This window comes from Aquila chrysaetos, chromosome 26 (genome assembly GCF_900496995.4).
Source record: "Aquila chrysaetos chrysaetos chromosome 26, bAquChr1.4, whole genome shotgun sequence".
Lineage (NCBI taxonomy): Eukaryota > Metazoa > Chordata > Aves > Accipitriformes > Accipitridae > Aquila > Aquila chrysaetos.
Genome location: NC_044029.1, coordinates 14122270 through 14141228, shown reverse-complemented (window position 1 = coordinate 14141228; position 18959 = coordinate 14122270). Strand labels below are relative to the sequence as shown.

The 18959-nt window shown below is 39.9% G+C and overlaps 1 protein-coding gene across 2 annotated transcripts in view; it reads left to right on the top strand.

Moving 5' to 3' along the window:
- The first annotated feature begins 320 nt into the window (after positions 1 to 320).
- The window catches only part of TBC1D15 (TBC1 domain family member 15), a 34257-nt gene continuing 15618 nt past the window's right edge, over positions 321 to 18959 (top strand). The window contains exons 1-7 of one of the 2 annotated variants that reach the window (XM_030002944.2): positions 321 to 451; positions 7991 to 8089; positions 8338 to 8412; positions 9159 to 9297; positions 11658 to 11868; positions 17129 to 17231; positions 18192 to 18389. In XM_030002944.2, the coding sequence (XP_029858804.1) occupies positions 428 to 451; positions 7991 to 8089; positions 8338 to 8412; positions 9159 to 9297; positions 11658 to 11868; positions 17129 to 17231; positions 18192 to 18389 (849 nt within the window). In that variant the 5' untranslated portion in view covers positions 321 to 427. Of the gene's footprint in view, positions 452 to 7886; positions 7906 to 7990; positions 8090 to 8337; positions 8413 to 9158; positions 9298 to 11657; positions 11869 to 17128; positions 17232 to 18191; positions 18390 to 18959 lie in introns of those variants that run through there. The other variant, XM_041120514.1, reaches the window with a different exon arrangement.

The window sequence follows — 18959 nt, the reverse complement described above, 5'->3', positions numbered from 1 at the left end:
TGGGCGCCGGCCAATCTCGCAGGGAGCTGTGTGCGAGGGATTCGAAACGAGCGAAAGGAGCGCAGCCTCTGGATTAAAAAACAAAAAAAACCAAACCGAGAAACGAACCCGCCATTTTCTCCTCTTTCCTGCCGGCGGCCTGTGAAGAGGAGAGGCCGCCGCTCGCGGAAGCCCCCGCGCGGCGGGGGGGGGGGGGGGGGGGGGGGGGGGCTCCTTCGCCCCGCCCCTCCCGTGGCCGGAGCCCCGCCCCCCAGCTGGGCCCGGCCCTGTGGCCGTGGCGCCTTTCCCCGGCCGGGAGGTGGGGGCGTGTCCCGCCCGAGTGCGCCTGCGCCGCCCGCGCGGCCGCGTAGGGGCTGACGGGGGTTGTTGTGGAGCGGCGGGGAAGCACGTGAAGAGCGCAACGTCATCATAAACACTCGTAGGCAACATGGCGGCGCCTCCGAGCGGCAAGGTAACGGGGGCGGGCTGGGCCCGCGTCTCCGCGCGGGTGGCGCCGGCTGCCGTCCTCTCCTCTTCGGGGGTTCCCCCCGCCGCTGGGGTCGCCCCGCTTGGGGCCGGGCCCCTGCGTGGCCGGCCGGGGGCCCCCTTCCTCCCCGCGGGGTCTCCTCACGGGGCCCGGGCCCGCCCCTCCGGACACGGGCCCTCCCGCCCTTTGGGAGGCCGTGGGCCCTCTGCGCCGCCCTGAGGGGAGGAGGGGGTCGCGGCCAGCGGGTGGGACTTGGGCCCTGTCCGGGGCTGCGGGGAGAGCCGGCCCCGGTGGAGGAAGAGGCCGCTCTCCGCCGGTAGGCGGGCGGCCCCGGGGCCGGGGGTTGGCCTCCGTAGAGCAGGCTCTGAGGCTGAGGTGGAGGAACGAGACTCGTCCCGTCTACGTGGCCGCGTGTCCCGGGGGTGCTCGTAGACGTTCCTGGCCTTTTTTCTTGGCCTGCACGCTAGTAGTGAGCGGGGACCTGCCCCGGGGTGGATACAAAGCCTTGTCAGTCGGGTCATTTGGTAATGTAAAGGTTTTTACGCCCCGCCGATCCTTGCCGAGTGTTGTTGAATGAAACGGTAGAGCTTGACAAGGATTCCAGTGTCTGTTCTGGTTTGAGGTCACGGGAGGGAAGGTATTGGCGACCATCTCTGCCTCCCTCCTCCCCCACCAACGGATCCGAGTTGTGTCCGTATGGTTTTATTGTAGAAATATTTTTATTCCGTGACTCTGTCTTCTAAAAGTGTTGCTTTTCAATGCTGGGCTCCCGAGCACGTGGATCCTTTATCTAGAGTTTAAAATCTCAGTGTAGTGTCTGACTGCATGTAGCCAGGGTTAGAGTGTGATAGTCTTCGGTTTCACCTTTCCAGCATATGGCAGCGAATGATTATTTCAGCTCATGCTGATCTCGGCATAAGAGAACATATGTAATTAGCCATGTCTGTGCTTCTCGGAGGGTGCTGAGGAGTGCATTTAGCTGGCAGGAAAATTCAGTAGAGATCTTGCTTCTGCCAGTTTACCATATCCATTTCAACCAGAACTGGTGGAGCAGGCACTTTGTTCAGCTGGAGTTATTACAACTTTTAAGTTCTTTACTGCTGTTAGGTGCTGTAAATGTAAAGATGGCCATACTGTCTTCCCAGGTGTTTCTAGCTGTGCACATCTAGTTTTTATGTATACAGGGAAAAGTTACTCTTCTAGTTTTGTCCATTTTAAGCTCAATCCGGCAGTTTATTGGATGATGGTAAATATTTTCATTTTGCAGTTTATTGTTTTTTTTCCAGGTAGGTTTTTATCAGGATCCTCTTTGGGAAGGTTCTCCTGAAAGCAGCTATATTATCCTAGTTTATATGAGAGGCTAAAGCTATTGTGGATTAGTTGTTTGTAAATTTGCTGCGTATTTGTTGTTCCTTTAAAAAAAAAAAAGTGTTTGCCTGAGACTAAATCTCTAAGATGTTGCAAAACTTCGTTTCAGTTATTCCACATCCACAATGCTAATGTAACTTGTTAACGCAACTTCTAATTCAGTAGCATTCTTTGCCATGTCTCCTTTGATGTAGAGGAAATATGATAGTTGTGTTTTCTCAGACTTCGTGAAGTGGCTGGGCTGGTTTGAAGTTTCACTGCTCTTGGTAGGAGCAGTTCCATCCTTCTCTAGATCTCCCCACCTGTGTGTTGCACTTCTGCTTGCTTGGATACTGTACTCATTTGATCTCTCCGTGATTTGATTTAACAAGCTGAGATAATACATAAAACTGTGTGTACTTATTTTTGGCTGGGTTAGTTTTCTATTGGTCTGGGGAGCACACTGGATCACAAATTGTTCCTTTGGATGGCAGCAGGATTTTAGAAGGGCTCACAACTAGTGAAACTTCATTCCAGATGGAATAAACACTGTGTAAGTTGGTACAGAACCAGTATTCTCACTTAAAACATTTTGCACTTTGGTGTGTTTCCAAGCTATGGGTGTCCTAATTTAATTACACTTTTCCTTCTGGCTGTGCAGTGTTGTAATGAGGTGTTTCAGGTGTAGATTTCTGAAAGAGTAGTAGGCATTAGTTTTTGGGGTCCTTTAGTCTCATTTGGCAGATCTTGTCACATGGAAGTAATGTATTTTACTGTATATGTTCTTTTCTGCAAAATATTACACAAAGTAATTCCAGTGGAATGCACATGGCAATATATTAAGCATCTGGGATAGCCTGCATTGTCTCAGCTTTCATGCAATCCTGTTTCAGCAAACTGTATAAGGTTGTGGTTTCTATTATATTTTTACTGTTTGCCTTCCCCTTCTCTATAACTTTTTTTTTTATTTCCCGGACATCATTAATATCAATGGATTCACAACTCTGCTGTTTCGTATTGTCTCTGCTCCATACATTAATGGGATATGAATTACAAATTTGGTAACCTCATATAACTGTATGTACTACTTTACTTGGATTTTTGTCCTATTTGTTTTTTTCTTACCGTTTTGTATATCAGAAGGTTCTTTTCAGTGTTTTTCTCTATATGGTTAACTCGGTTCTAGAAAACTTAAGTTAATGTTGTTGAGTTCTGGAGTCATGACTCATTCTTTATTAATGACCTTCTGCACTAGAACAGCATGAGCTTCATTTTTTTGCCCTTTCTTAGAGTTGCCAGTTTTTTCTGCAAGTAACTTGGCAGTAAGGTCTTTTCGTTTTTCAGTGCTTTTGACTTTATGCGTGTAAACAAGTATATTTTCTCTTTTTGTTGCTTAGCAAATGGCAGTTTGTTTTCCTTATTTCAGAGAACCAACTCTGGACTCAACCCTTATAACAGAAAACCATGTTAGAAAATGAGGTAAAAAGTTGTATATGGGGAGAAGTACAAACTTCCAAGTTCAGTATGTCATTGTATAGGCTATTATTGCAGCTGGTCTAAAGACAGTAACAACTTTTGTTTTATGCTCCTGGAGTTCAAAGTATCTTCAGCACATGGGCTGTTAGATCTTTCTCAAATTACCAATTGACACATGGACTGCCAGAGAAGTTATTTTTCACTTGCCTGTGCCCTTGCTCTTGAAGTTAAAGCTAGTTCAGCAACTAGAGGTGTTTAAGTAGCAGTGTAGCTACTACTAAACAATAATGTTGTAAATGCTGTGGTGTTGGGAGGTGGGGTGTGTCTTTGCTGTTGAGGGTTTTTGTTTGTTTGTTTTGGGTTTGGGGTTTTTTTTGCCAGGACCAGCAAAGAGATTTAAAATATGGTGTGTTAAAATTTGCTTTGCATCCTTCAGGTAGTTTGTTGGCACAGATATAGCAGAATATTTTAGATGTATATATATTCTGTGGTGTGGGCAGTGTCTTGCTGCACCTTCTGCTAGGTAAATTTGGGGGCACAGAGACTCCCATACTATGCATTGTTGTGCCATTTTATTAAGCACTTGATTTAAAATCTTCATTATAACTTTTTCAGCCTTTGTCATTTACTACGTACAGAATCATAATCTTTTCTGAATATGGTGTACTTCGTAGGTTTTCTTTGTGAACAGGAGCCTTTGCCTCTTTTGAATTTAGTTAAGGTTTCATTATGCTTGAATGTAAAGCAGTTCACTGATAATTCTGAAATTTCCGTATATTCTTTCTGCTTTCTATTCATTAAGGATTTCGTTTGCAGAAGAGTTCACAGTAGAAATAGTGTGTTACTACCTCAAGCTTTTACTGAATAGACTTGTATTTTCACTGATATCCCACTATTGTTGCATGAGTAACAGAAATATGTTGTGGTTCAAGAAATCTTCAGTGCATCTAAGGCAGAACTTGAAAAACTTACTGTTGTCAAGCAGGAAACCTTTCTTATGTGGTACGTGGTGTTGCGAGCTTTCTCATTTGTCGCAATATGGACAATATTGGTGGGGTTCTCCCCACCCCCACTCCCCCACTTAGAAACTTGGTGTTTGTAAGACTTTTATTCTCTTAAGACTAGCATGAAATTTTACTGTCTTAGGAAAAAGGTTTGAGCCATAGGATCAGCAAACAGAAGACATACAAGGTTATAGCTTTATATTTTTATTAAAATTCAGATGCCAGAAGTTGTAGCGTATCTTCTGTGGAGCAGAAGATGACATTGGTCAAGTAATGTTAGCTTGATGCTTTGCAGAGCACTCAAATGTGCTGGTATCTGGTCACTGAAAGCAGACTAATGATGTAGCAGGTACTTTGATGAGGCCAGTGACAGTTTGGCAGTGGATGTGTGAATAAGCTCTGGGGAAACCTCAGCTATTCTGAAGAGGGAGATGGAAATTAAAGCAGCATAGTGCAGATTTTTAAATTGAGTTATATTTCTTCTTAGTTTAGAGCTGTGCTTTAAGTTAGATAATCCTTTTGTGGCTGTAAGGTCTCTCAGGACAACCATTGCCTAAATTGAATTTACTTTATTGGGCTGTAGTTGTTTCCTTACTGTGTTGTATCTTTTGTTCAGTTTACCTTCTGTCAGAACCTGAAAATGAAATGCTGCACAGCTGCTATATCTGTTGTTAATGTTTGCAGACAGACCCATTTTTCCTTAATTTGTAGTCTGTGGAGTGTTCAGACTTTCTTACTCAAGCACTTTCTTATGAGCGTGCCTGCTTGCTGCTTCAGCTGTTGAATCAATCCACAGTGAGGTCCTTTACCTGATTCTCTAATATGAGGCAAAAATGAAGTAACTGCTATTGAAAACTTGTTAGAATCAGGATTTGCACAGTACCATAATTACTTAATGACTCCAGAGCAGTGGCTGATTCACTGTGTAGGTGCTGCAAGCTGTGTCTGTCATGAGAAGCTGGATGGCATCTTGGCAGAGCAGTGCTGGCCCCGAGTTGTACTCTCTGGCAGAAAAGGAGAGCGAGTTGGATGAGGACATGGAGAGTATGAAGTGTCTGAAAGATGGGACTAGCGAACTAGCTGGGGGAGTTGCTGTGCTTCTCCGTTCTCTCCCATGTCCTGCGTTTGGCAGGTTGTTGGTGTGTGACGGAGGCGAGAACAAGAGCATGAGGTACGAACAGTCAGTGCACATGACATCAGCTGGTACTTGGGTGCCCAGCACAGGCAGGGTGAGAAATACGCGGGTGAGGAGGGCAGGACCGCCCTGTTCTGTGGTAGCCCCAAATCTAGCTCTCCTTTCTCGTTGTCTACACCTCGTTGTCTACACCTCGTTGTCTACACTTCATTTTCTTTGGGTGCAGTGTTGTCGTCTTTCACAAGCTGGTAGCACAGGGCCATAAATTGCCATCAAATGGCAAGCATTTAATCCCAAAACTTGGCTTGCGTTCTGGCATATATTGTAATTGTTGATGTGGTATGCTAAAGGCCTTCTGCTCATGCGTGTCCCTGGCAATAAAAAGCTACAAACGTTGCCCGTTCACGGCTCGTTGTAAGCAATACAATGAGCTGGAGGTACAAATTGTCTGTGCCGTGTCCTTACAGTATTAAGAATGATACAATTTATTTCACAGAAAATGATACTGGTACAACAGTGGGACTTCACAAAGTTATTTTCTGCTGGACATGGACTATAAATACTTGAACGGTTTTCCAGAACCTTAACTAGCTTATGCCGTGACATGTAAACTGAGCCTGCATCCTGCCACTTCTCTCTATGTTTTTGTAGTAGGTGGGTAGACGATTATTGCTTCGTGCAGCTTTCCGGAATTTTGTGCTGTGGTTCCCTGTTTCTCAAGACCCTCTGTCAGTAGATGAGATGGTGGAGCACAAGGCAGGGAGCTGGATCTGTTACGAAGAGCAATATAGAATTTTTCAGTTCCGTGACAACTGTGGCATTGGGAACACTTTTTCTTTTCCCGTGAAAGGAAATGTTTGTCCTTCTGAGAGATTAATGGATGGAAAAATAATAAAAACAATACTAGATTGCATACCTTCTAGACTGAGAAGATATACTTTGTGATACTTACTAACATTATTGACAGAAATGCACTTCTACCAGTGTAACTCTGATACAAATAGTTTTTTCTGGAACAGCTGTCCCAGTGATTGATCGCTTTTTTTCATATTTCTGACTAGTTGGAGTGATAGATTAGGTCCAAAGAGCTAGAAGGTAAAATTTAAATAAATTCCAAAGTTGCCTTGTTTAAACAGGGACTGAATTTAAAACCAGGTATTTGGTAGAAATAGAGGGAGGATCTTTGATAGAAAAGAGAAAAAAACTGTAATAGAGAAGAGGAGAGAAAGCTTCCAGTATTTGAAAGGTAACTTGATGTTAATAATCCTTCAAGAGGGAGATTATACTAAGTGATCACTAGAGGCTTCTTCCAAGTGGTGTTTCTGTGATTAAACAGGACACTTCAGAAATTTCTTGCTTGTGTAAAGTGAAGAGAAATTTAAGAAGTAAATCTACAACAGAAAGGACAAGTTAACTGAATTTTATTGCTATTTTTAAGCTCTGTATTCTTGTCTGGCTAGTTAAACTTGCATACCTAAAATTCTATTTTACTGGCCTGACTGCAGATGTAATGATTTTTAAAACCTGACAAATGAGTAAGTTGAGAAAAGAACATTCTGATATTTTAGTACCAAAGAAATATAATATCTGTCTTGGATTAGTTAAGAATTATTAGGTTTTGCCTTTAAAAATATGTATTTCTTAAGGCAGTGTTTGCAGCTTGGTTTGAAAATTTAACATGGTTATAAAAAAAAGTTACTGTTACTATTTGATGTATTTCACTTCCACAAAATCTAAGTTTGGTATATTAGGAACTTTTCACTCTTCTAAAGAGTTGTTTTAAAACAGAACCCGTTTACATTGTTTATGAGCTTTTAAGAGTATAAATAGCATGTAGCTTTGAATTTTGCTGAATTTTGTAGCTGCTGAATTTTGATAGAGAAGAATTCTCTGATTTATTTTTTTTTTTTAAGAGCATGATCAGAATACTGTGAAGAGTTTTATAAATGCTTAAATGCGAAAGTTCCATGGGCATTGTGTACTCCTATGAGACTCTCTTATTTGGCTGTCACATGTTCTACCTTTGAAATGGAACCTTTGCCATTCACCCTGAATGTAGGATTGGGCCATTATTTAATCTAAGGCTGCGATTTTTTATTTCTGTGGAGTTCATCTTTTCTACACTAGATTGTCCGTTTTTAATTTAAATTAAGGTTCTCATTTCAGCATTCTTAAATGGCAAGTGGGGGAAAGGCAGACTATGTAAGAAAGTCTTTTAATGTTTTAAAAGCTGTGTACTATTTCCATATGAACCTCTGCCTGCTGATTTTAAAAAATACTAGGTATTGAATGCATTTTGTGATTTACTGGCAAAGTAATAATAGTTGGTGTGTTGCTTAGAGAGTAAGTTTAACAAGTTCCATTTTCCATTGTTTCTTGATTAAAGTAAGTGGAAGACTCAGATCTTGGGGATGGGGGAGGAAGGAAAGGTAACAAAGCCCCTACCAAGGTAGCAGTGTTCACTTCAAATTATGTAGGTGAGTCAAAATGATAATGAGTACTGCAGGAGAGAGAAACAATTTTAAAATCTTGGTTTTTATTTCATTATCCACTTTGTTATAGGTTATATATGAGCAAGAAGGAGTTTTCATTCATTCATCCTGCGGAAAAAATGATGACCAGGACAGCTTAATATCAGGAGTACTACGTGTCATAGAAAAGGTATTTGCATAATATGTTATGGAAACTTTGTGTATTTGTTGGAAAAGCACATAATGTGTTTGGCAAATCTTAAATGTCTTTTTAAATATAGGATTTTGTAAATGAACAAATATCACATCATGTTTGACATCATCTGCATCATTTATATATATATATGTAAGTTGTACCATAATCATACCCTGAGCAAATAGGGAAATATGTACTTTGTTGTGTAGGATTGAATTTTTTTATGATTGTTTGTATTGTAGGAAAACGAAGTAATAGTAGACTGGAGACCACTGGCTGATACTTTGGATGCTTCTAATATTCTCTGTGCTGGGAAGGTAAGTTTGTTGGTTATCAGCATTCTTCATTCTGTTTCTCCAGAGATTTTATTTTGTGTGAACTTATGCGTAGGTGATCTCATAACTGGAAGCAAAATCTATTTATGTGATTATCATTGGTATTAATGGCTACATGTAGGAATCATATTTGTGGACTGCAGCCCAGTTCAGGTTATTGGGATGCATGTGTAGGTGACTGTATTTAGTTTTTACTTGGTTCATATATAAAATAGAAGGGGGCTATCTGTATGAATAGTAAAGACCAAATGAGTCTAAGTGTATCCTGGTCACCAGTCCCCCTGCATCTACTACATTGTAGTCTGGTGATTCACTCTTCATAATTAGACTCAAAGCAGAGGGGTACCGTTCAAATGGAAAATAAAAATAGAAGTCTATGGGGGTTCCAAGATGCAGTGATATGTGGTATTTAAGCAGTATTAAGAGGATATGACTAAAGAAGAAAGATTTAAGTTTTACATTTAAATAAAAAGCTTGTTATGTTGGTAGAGTCTGTAAGAGAGGCTAGGATATTTTAGTACCATGCTGAATTTATTAAGTAAAACCTCTTGTCTTAGTCATAAGTCCAAGTTTCCTGTGTTGAACTGTATCATGTTTCTTAGGATTTTAATACTACAGATTCTTTTAATCTGTGAAAACCAAGATGCTTATTCTTCTTGTTGAATCTGAGAAACTAGCTCAATTTTCATACCTTGCGTTTTTTGACAGTCACTTTTTTTTTTGCTCAGGATTCCAGTTCTGTTGTGGAGTGGACTCAGACTCCTAAAGAAAAATGTTCCCGAGGAGCAGACCGTCCAATTAGTTATGAAGCAGAATGGGACATGGTCACCACAGTCTCTTTTAAAAAGAAACCTCATTCAAATGGAGGTACTTAAATAAGCTTGTTTTGTTTTTTCTTTATGGTAACTTGTAACTGAGGAATTGCCTTTAAGATACAGTTGTCGTGGATTTTATTAGGAATTGAAAAGCTGCGAGTCATTTGTGGTGAGAGGTGAATCTCTGGGTGTGGAAAAAAATTCACAATGGAATAGCTACTGTCTGCCTCCTTTGTATTTTTTTTTCTTTAAATTGCTAGAGAATGGTATTGAAAATAAATGTTAAATGTAATTTATTGCTGTGATGATCATTAGGTGATGTAGCAGTTATATCTGCATTGGGCTCTTGTATTCTTTCAGACAAATGGGATTTGAACTAGATGTCATGTTAGAAAAGAAAATGAAAAAAATAAGTGGTTTATGACTCAAATGCCTTTCCATACTGCAACAGCAGGGGGAGATGGAATACACAGTTAATGTGGTACATGGGTCTTTTTTATATGGTCTTTTTTACTTCAGCAAAATAATTGTATAGCTACATCATTTTTGTTACAGTGTTTCAGTAGAGATATGCAGGTGGGTCAGGGCAATCCCAAGCACAGATACAGGCTGGGCAATGAGTGGATTGAGAGCAGCCGTGCGGACAAGGACTTGGGGGTGTTGGTTGACGAGAAGCTCAACATGACCTGGCAATGTGCGCTTGCAGCCCAGAAAGCCAACCGTATCCTGGGCTGCATCAAAAGAAACATGGCCAGCAGGTTGAGGGAGGGGATTCTCCCCCTCTACTCTGCTCTAGTGACACCCCACCTGCAGTACTGCGTTCAGCTCTGGGGCCCTCAACGTAAGAAGGACATGGACCTCCTGGAGCAAGTCCAGAGGAGGGCCGTGAAGATGATCAGAGGGATGGAGCACCTCTCCTGTGAGGACAGGCTGAGAGAGTTGGGGTTCTTCAGTCTGGAGAAGAAAAGGCTCCGGGGAGACCTTACAGCAGCCTGCCAGTACCTAAAGTGGACCTACAGGAAAGCCAGAGGGACTTTTTACAAGGGCCTGTAGTGATAGGACAAGGTGTAATGGCTTTAAACTGAAAGAGGGTAGATTTAGCTTAGATGTAAGGAAGAAGTTCTTCCCTGTGAGGGTGGTGAGGCACTGGAACAGGTTGCCCAGAGAAGCTGTGGATGCCCCATCCCTGGAAGTGTTCAAGGCCAGGTTGGATGGGGCTTTGAGCAACCTGGTCTAGTGGAACGTGTCCCTGCCCATGGCAGGGGGGTGGGAACTAGATGGTCTTTAATGTCCCTTCCGACCCAAACCATTCTATGATTCTATGTTAAAAAAACAAAGTGGGGGAGAAAGGACAGTGATTCTTAAATAATCTTTTTTTCTCTGATTCTCCTGTAGTGTTTTTCTTCATAATACTTGTTTTCCCTATATTATTTCTCATCCTGTAACTGGGACCATTGTGCTTGTTTCACCATATCTGTGAAGGTTTTAAATGTCTTCTATGTCATGTACGAGTGCAGGGTTTGGATTTAAGATTATGAACGTTTTTGGGCAAAGCACAGTCCTTGCTCCTAGAACACTGTGTTTGAGAGGAGTTTTTAGTGGTAGCACGATATAAAGCTAAAACCAGCATCTCTGCCAGGCATAGGATGGTTTATTACATCACTGGTTTGTATTGATTTTTCATCTTCAGGTGTCAGAGTACATCTTCATCTAAAGTGAGTGTCAGTGAGCACTACTCACTTGGATTATGCTCTTTGCCACTTCATGCTTATTTCCACTTGCTGTAATTTGATGGGAGTGGGCCAGGGGGTGTGCCAGATTCCCTCCAGGCATGCTGGCAATTTTGTGTTCTCTGGTAAAGTAAAAATTAATCCCTTCTCTTTGAATGTATACAGTCTTGCACAGAGTGTATACTATGCTTGCTCAGTATGGGAGAGAGGGGTGGGTGGGGAGATTTTCAGTTCCTTCTCCCTTACTTTGGTAGCAGTCTTACAACACATGGTTAATGCTGTGTGCTATACATAGCATACAGTATTGTAATGTATATCACATTTAGTTTGAGTAAATAGTACTACTTGGTGGAGATGCTGGTGGGATTCAGCTTGCTGCTGGCATTTGAGACAGCAGTTGTGCATTTAACTGCTGGATCACTTTTATAAACTGTAGGCATAGCTTCAGGGGAGCAGTCTGGTAGACTTACTCATTATTTTAGAAGTCTGTAGAAGATGAGGAGGCACAAAGAGAAATCCAGAAAGAGCAGTTACAGTAGTTACAGTATACATTTTATTATCAGAACCAATGTTGGGTTTTGTGTTCTGGGTTTGTTTTTTAGGAACAGCAACACATACGATGCATTTGTAATTACTAACACTGGAAGTCAAACTAAAGTCATGTGGTAATTTTGTTTTTAAGATGCTACAACTCATGCAAATGGAGAAAGCAAGTGGTCGTTCCTGTTCAGTTTGACAGATTTGAAATCAATCAAACGAAACAAAGAGGGCATGGGATGGTCTTATTTGGTGTTCTGTCTGAAGGATGATGTGAAGCTTCCAGCTCTTCACTTTCATCATGGAGATAGCAAACTATTGATTAAATGCCTTGAAAAGCACGTTGTGCTGAATGAGTAAGTATCAGACAACTCTTAGTTCTGATGTAAAATATGGATTATTGGTTTACTTTTTAAATTCTGTAAGGAATTTCAGATTAATGCTTCCTGATGTATTTTCTTTTCCCTTTTTTATTAGTAGAATCAATTTTCAAGGTGACTGAAACTGCATTTTTACATACGCATTTGGAATGCAGGCTGAAGTTTTAAAATTGTTGGATCAATTTATGAAACAGCTTAGAATCTATTGAAGTGTTATTAGCTCCATAATACCTTAGTAGCTCCCTCTAGTGGGTACAGAAGCTTCTCACGAACACTCAGTGTAAAGTTAAATCCTTTTTCATGAACCACTTCTATTAAATCGGATAATTTGTGTTAAAATTTGAGATCTTCTACTTTGTGTGAAATATCTAAGTATCGACATCAGTGTATGAGGTAACTTACAGTACTGTCAACTAAATCAATTTGTATATGAACGTTTTCCCCCAGAACTGTGTTCCCCTGTCATTTCTTGCCATGGGGAATGTTTCACACTTGAACTTTACTCTTCAAATCACCTTTCTGAATGTAAACATAACTAAACCCTATCATAGTGTTAAATACTTGGGTTCTGTTGTGTATTTATATTGTATTACCTCCAAGTTTTTCAATTGGATAGAAGCCTTTTTGATTGGCATAGCATAAATGCAGAATAAAGTAACATGTTCTGCTCTCACCATGTAGGCATAAGTATAATTTAAGAAGGCAACAGGGTAAATAAGAGTAGGTAGAGCATGAAGAAACAGTGACGTGTAACAGGTACAGCTATAACAGGTGTAACATCAGTGTAACAGGTATTCTGTTTTCAAAAGTGTTTCATTGTCATCACTGGCAACAGAATAATCTGATGACAGATTTGAAGGTGGACAGTGAAATGGCTGTGGGAATCCTTACAGAGGGCTCTTCTCACAGTGGGTGGCATCAATGAGGTCAGAGTTGCCTTCAACAAGTAGGGAAGGCTGCTGCCCAGTAATACTGTTAGGCTGGGGAGTAAGCCCATAGGACATGAAGATTGTATATTCGTTGAACTGGTTTGTGAAAGGCTTTGACAGTGTCAAGATGTGGGGTTAGAGTCGGTGACAATCAGAAGTTGTCAACTGCTTGGAGAAGGTAGCATGGTCAGTGTGACCAGTTGGTGGAATGGTACTGGCTGTAGCATTGTATGTGAGCTTTTTAAGGGGAAAAGTCAAGAAGACCAAAGGAGAGGCTATTAGGGGGACAAGATAAAGGTGTAAATAAGAATGTTCTCTGTACAACTGTAGATTAGGAAATCCTGGATGATGTCATCTTAAATCCTAAGGTTTTTTCTCTAGGTTCCCTTTGAGTTCTTCCTTAAACCTCCTTCAATTTTGTTTCCTAATTTCACTACTTATGCAGGCACAGGGGACTATTGTTGTCCTGCCATACCTCCGCCTCACTCCCCTTTCCCCCCAAGGAAATTGTTCCATTTTGAGCATATTGCTCTGCATTTACTTATTTGTGGATATCTTCTGACTAGTTGCTGGTAGGCTAGGGCAGGTTTTTGAGGCAACTTATGTAGCAAACACTGGAAAAACACCTGTGTTGTATGATGAGTTGTGGACAGCTTTATACCTTATCTATGGGATCTGTTGCCTGTGTACTGCAGCAATGTATTTCAAATTTTCTACCTAATTCCCAGAATATGTATTTAATGAACAGGACCAAGTTTTAAGTAGGCCTAGTAAGTGCGTTTGACAGTGTAGCAAACTGGTTTGCATTGACTTAATCAAAACTTTGTTCTTGTGATTAACTGTCCACTAGAAACTTGAAAATTTTAGATGAAGATTTTCCCTTATCCCTTCTTTCCAGTTAGTCCATTTGAGGCTTTAATAAAAGGAATTTACAACTAATGAGTCCATGCTGCTGTTTTTTTAATTGTCACTATTTAAAGAGCTTATTATTTGAAAATGTGTGTGTGTACACATACATGTACACATAAAAAGCAATAAGCAACAGGAAAGTTGATAACTAAAATGCAGTACTGCAACTACAGATCTGTAGTTTATACTTGCATTAATTTTGGTGGAGTTCCATGTATTTAATGTTGAGACACCTGGCCCAAGCTTATTCTATATTTCATATTTTTTGCTTAAAGACATAAAATATTTACAAGAAGATACTGCTCTGCTATGTAACAAGTTATTTTGTCTTTTCATATTCAGGAAATTTTTTGTGTCTTTTCACTTAGTGGTTGAGAGTTTTTAGAAAAGCAGGAATCTAAGCTAACATAGCGGAATACCTTAAACCATTTTATGAAGTTGGACACCTGAGCTCCTATAAGTCAGACATCTAAGTTGTGCCCAGCATTTGGTTGTCAGTTCATTACTGCACATAATGTTAGACAGTTTGTGTTACTAACAGGCATTATTTCCAGTTTTACTGAGTCATGTGCAGCAAATAATTATAATTCACATTGCTATGTAAAATTAATGCTTATTGGTGAGTCACTGAATGAAAATGAAGTAGTGATTTTGGTTCCTGTTTCAAGCACTGTCTCTTTCAGATAGTCTGCGGTGGGTGAGTGGGCACTTACCATTCTTCCTTTATTTGACCCAGTGGATCGGATTCTTAGTTCTTGTCTTTTGTAGCCTGTTGCCAGTTGATGTTGGCGTTCTTCTTCAGACAGTGCAAAACAGTAGCTGTCAGGTGGGGAAGAAACTGTACAAAGAAAGGCAGTCATGTCCTTACGTGTCTGGTTTTAAAAGAAGGCAGTGGCGTAGGGTTTGTGCAGTCTGACCCAGCAGCTGTGCACTGGGGTGTCCAGGAATGCTTGCTAGATGGAGTTCCCTGCTAAGGTAAGACAGGAAAACTTGAGGTGATGTTCAAGCATTCAGGATGTGCTGAGCTGCTTAGTATTGCCACCTCAAACCATTCTAACCATTGACGAATGCAACAGCAGGTACTTTGGGAACTTTAAAGCAAAAAGCTGAGGCAGCTATGGAAATTAAATTTGAATTAAGTTAAGCATTGTGCTGAGCAGGAACTTCCAGTTTCGGTTTTCTTACTGAGATTCCTCTCTTCCAGTTCAGGTCTGCTTCTGGCACCAAATTATTTTCTGTGGCCTAGTCATGAATTATGTTTTTTTTTGTTTGTTTGTTTGCTTGTTTTTTTAAGGAAAGAGAAAAGAACAAATATGCCTCATAAGTTGTGGAAATTGCAGACTTCAGTCTCTGTTTTTTCTATTTTTTCCTAATGGTTATTACCATTATACCATATACATCATGCTTTTGTACATGATGTATCTAAGCTTACAACCTCTTTTAGGAAAAGGTGTTTACTCAGCTTTCTGGATGCCACAAGCAAATATGTGGCAGCATAATTACTTGTTATCCCAACCTCTTAGTTTGTAATACATAGGATATTGATGTTTAGGCAGGAAGTTTAGCTTTTCTCTAAAATATCTTTCTGTCATGGGTATTTGCTTCCTCTGTTCCTATTACCTCAAAAGTTTTTGTCCTTCTCTAACACCATTCCTTATAAAATGTCACATCATTGCTGAAATTGGTGTGTGTGTGAAACAGCTAAACTTGAACAAAATATTTGTAATTAGTTGCTGTAAAGATTATGTGTTTCTTAGTTTGGTGGTGCCAGTATAATATTGAGAAAACACTGTGTGTATGGACGACACTTTCTAACTCGCAGGATTATGAGTAAGTGTTTAATAAAGTGTCTAGCTCATAAAATTGTTTTGAACATTACCCAAGTAGCTGTTGATACCCAGCTGGCTGTTCAGAGAAAATGTTTAATTAAAATGGAGATGTGGTGCAAAGTTTTCGTTCTTTTAGTTAAGGCAAACATAATACATGACTCAGCCTTTGCCCCTGTGCTGCTTTTTAGCAAAAGCCAGTTGAGCTTCATTAACCGTTGCTGCCTCAGAACTATGACTGTGGTGTCTGGCTGTCTCAAAATGAGATCTCTTGTTGCATTTCATATCCGTCAGTGTTAACAGTGTCCTGTCCTGTTGGAATGGGAGAGAGATAAGGCTTATTAAAGTTCTTATCTTTGACTTTAATAACATGGTAGATGATGCAGGTACTAATAAAAATAAAAGTAACTTTTCTTTCAAAGACTAGAAATAGTGGATTTAAACTTTGGGGGAGAGCAGTAGAGAGGTATTTTATAAACGTAAGTCTGTGTGATGGATTAGAGTCAGATGGCAAAGTGCTTGGCTTCCCCTGCCTAGCTACCAACTCTGTGGCTTGAATGTCAGCCTGGCTTCTGAGCTGTTCTCTTCTGTCACATATTGAGCTGTAAATTGGTGATTCAGGAGCTGGTTCATGAATTGATGGGGTATCTGTGCTGGAGGAGGGGAGAAGATGCGATTGGGGGCAGGGGATGAGAGCAAAAGAACCGATTAAATACTGGGAGCAGCATGGTTCCACTGTCTTTGTTGTTATTGTTTTCATCTGCCTGTGCAAGCCTGTCGGAGAAGCAAATGTTATATTGAAATACAAGAGAGTACAAATACAGCGAGTTAGGCCAAACGGGGTTTGTGTTCATGTAGCTTTGGGAGTCTACACAGAAATACATTTGCAGGGCTGTACTGAGATGGTTCTGTTTCACAATACAATGGCTGTGGTGTTTTTTAAGCTCCTATCAGTACGAATCTTAGAATTATTCTGACAGTAGCTGTTGTAATACTGTTGGTTAGAAATTTGTTGATGTGCTTTCATACATTGAAAAGCAGTTTGTATTCCTTTACGTAATGTTTTACAGGGTGCCTTAATGTAAGATTTACTAATTGGTAGAAAATTCCTTAACTGTATGTGGTGACATGGGCTCTTTTCGCTTCCTCTGTCATGTTAAAGGAGTTTCAGCATATATTGTGTTAAGGCTGACCATGTCTCACTAAATTTCCTTTCCTGTGTCACCTCTTTTTTTTGTCTGTTGTCAAATACAGAAAACTATAGTTGAAGAAAACTTTATTTACATGTGGGTGACAAAAGCTATCTTCAGAGTAATTTCTCAAAAGCATCATGATTTTTTGAAGAATACAATTCAGAATGAATATGATGATGACTAATCTTTTGAAAAATGAAAGTCTTTTGTAACGCGTTAGCTTGTGAACTTGTGCCAAGAATTAAGAGTGATCTTGCATCAAACCTGCTTTCTTTGCACAAAACCCAAAATGTGACTTCAAAAAACAGTAAATGTTCTAAAAACATTTTCAGGAAAAAGTGGTGGTACTTATAGAAACCCTTTTTCAATTTTATTGCAGATCTCCACAGGATAAACGGATTCTTCTCGTGAATTCTCAGAACAAGTCTCTGTCTCAGTCTTTTGAAAATCTCTTTGATGAATCATCATATGGTTTATTACAAGTATGTATTATCTTTGATTTTTTTATTCTGAAGACCTTTATTAAAAAATCCCACCCTACCGTGTCACACAGATATTCCCTGAATCATTGCCATTGTAGAAGCATTGATTATATCTGAAAACAGGTGCTTACTATAGAAAGTACACTTACTTCTAAGTTGTTTTCTGTGTTCTAATAATTTCTTAACTTCCCTGGGGTAGTATTTCAAACCTTAAACGTTCAAGTTAATGTTGTCTGTGATTCTATACATTTAGGTACAGATAGTTTTAGAAAGCAAAAGAAGGAAAAATTTTAGAGGAGTTACCAAAATGTATTAATTAGAATTTTCTAAATTCTACTTGACTAAATATTCTTTAACTTGATATTGTCTGACAGTTTTGAAGGGATGCTGGAAATACAGCAGCAGAGTGCAATATTGCCTAAAAGAGTTGTTTTTTATGCTAAAGCTGCTTATCATTTGGGTGGTGTTTGTGGACTCATGAAAGTCAGCAGCAAAATTTCCAGTGATTTGAATGAGGCCAGAGTTTTGATCCACTGATTTGTTTAGTTAAAGAAAATCTTCATGAGTGAATTACATTAGTTTCTGGACTTAGTTGTCAAATCAAGTTTTGTGTGAGATTCTAGCAGAGTACATGATGATTCAAGATGCATTTTCTCTATGAAGATAGAGAAGCTAGGCATAAGGAAGACATTTTGTGGCATTAATTACTGGAAAGTAGGTCAGGCTTACTGAGCACACTGCTATCCAATCTTTCAAATCAATCAGTAGCATTGCCTTAATACTTAAGATATCTTTTTTTGATCATGTAATGAATGTACTGTATGAAACTACTAATACATGAAACTTCAATAACTTTGAGACCTACAATACTCTTCCTGTTGTTTTGCTTTCTTTGAGTACAAGAATTCCAAATAATTTGAGGCTTTTTGTATTTTACTTGTTTTCCTTGTTATAACACAGAAATTGAAGAAAGATCCATACACAGTAACAATGGGAAGATTTTCCAAAGTCACAAACTATATTTTTGACAGTTTCCGCTTAAGTGACCCTTCAAGTCAAAGGCGACCACCATCAGAAATGGCAGACTTTCTCAATGATGCTATTCCAGGGTTGAAGATAAATCAGCAGGAAGAACCAGGATTTGAAGTCATTACACGAGTGAGTGTGTAAATGAATATGATACAGATGCATTGATTCTTTTTATGCACACCTTTAAAGGAATGGTAGGGCTTGAAGCTTGGTGAGCTGTACTGTTCATGCTTGGCGATTGTGGCATATGCTGCCCCACCATTTATTCACAAGAGTAAGATTATCATGAGCTACTTCTAGACTGTGTCATTTTTATGCCTGCAAATATGAGTTCTGCTTTGAAAGAAAGCTTGTCATTACTGAAATGGGGATTATCATTATCTTAGAGTCAATGCCCTGAGAAGTCACCCATTTCGTGCTTGGTGTTTCCTCTGTGGTTAGAGAGCTATGTTAAGTAAAATTGGGGTATGCAGGTTAACCAACTTTCTTGGCTAATCACTTTAACATTGCAGTTTGTTTTAAGAGAGCTAAGAAGATTAAAACAAAGTATTTAACGGGATGATTAATGTCTAGGGTGTATAAATGTAGAGGTTTATGTATGACTTGAACCAAAGCTAGAATGAACTTGTAATTGGATCATGAATCACTTTGGGCTCCTGTTGGTGTCTTTTACAGATAGGTGGATAAGGTTTATATTTA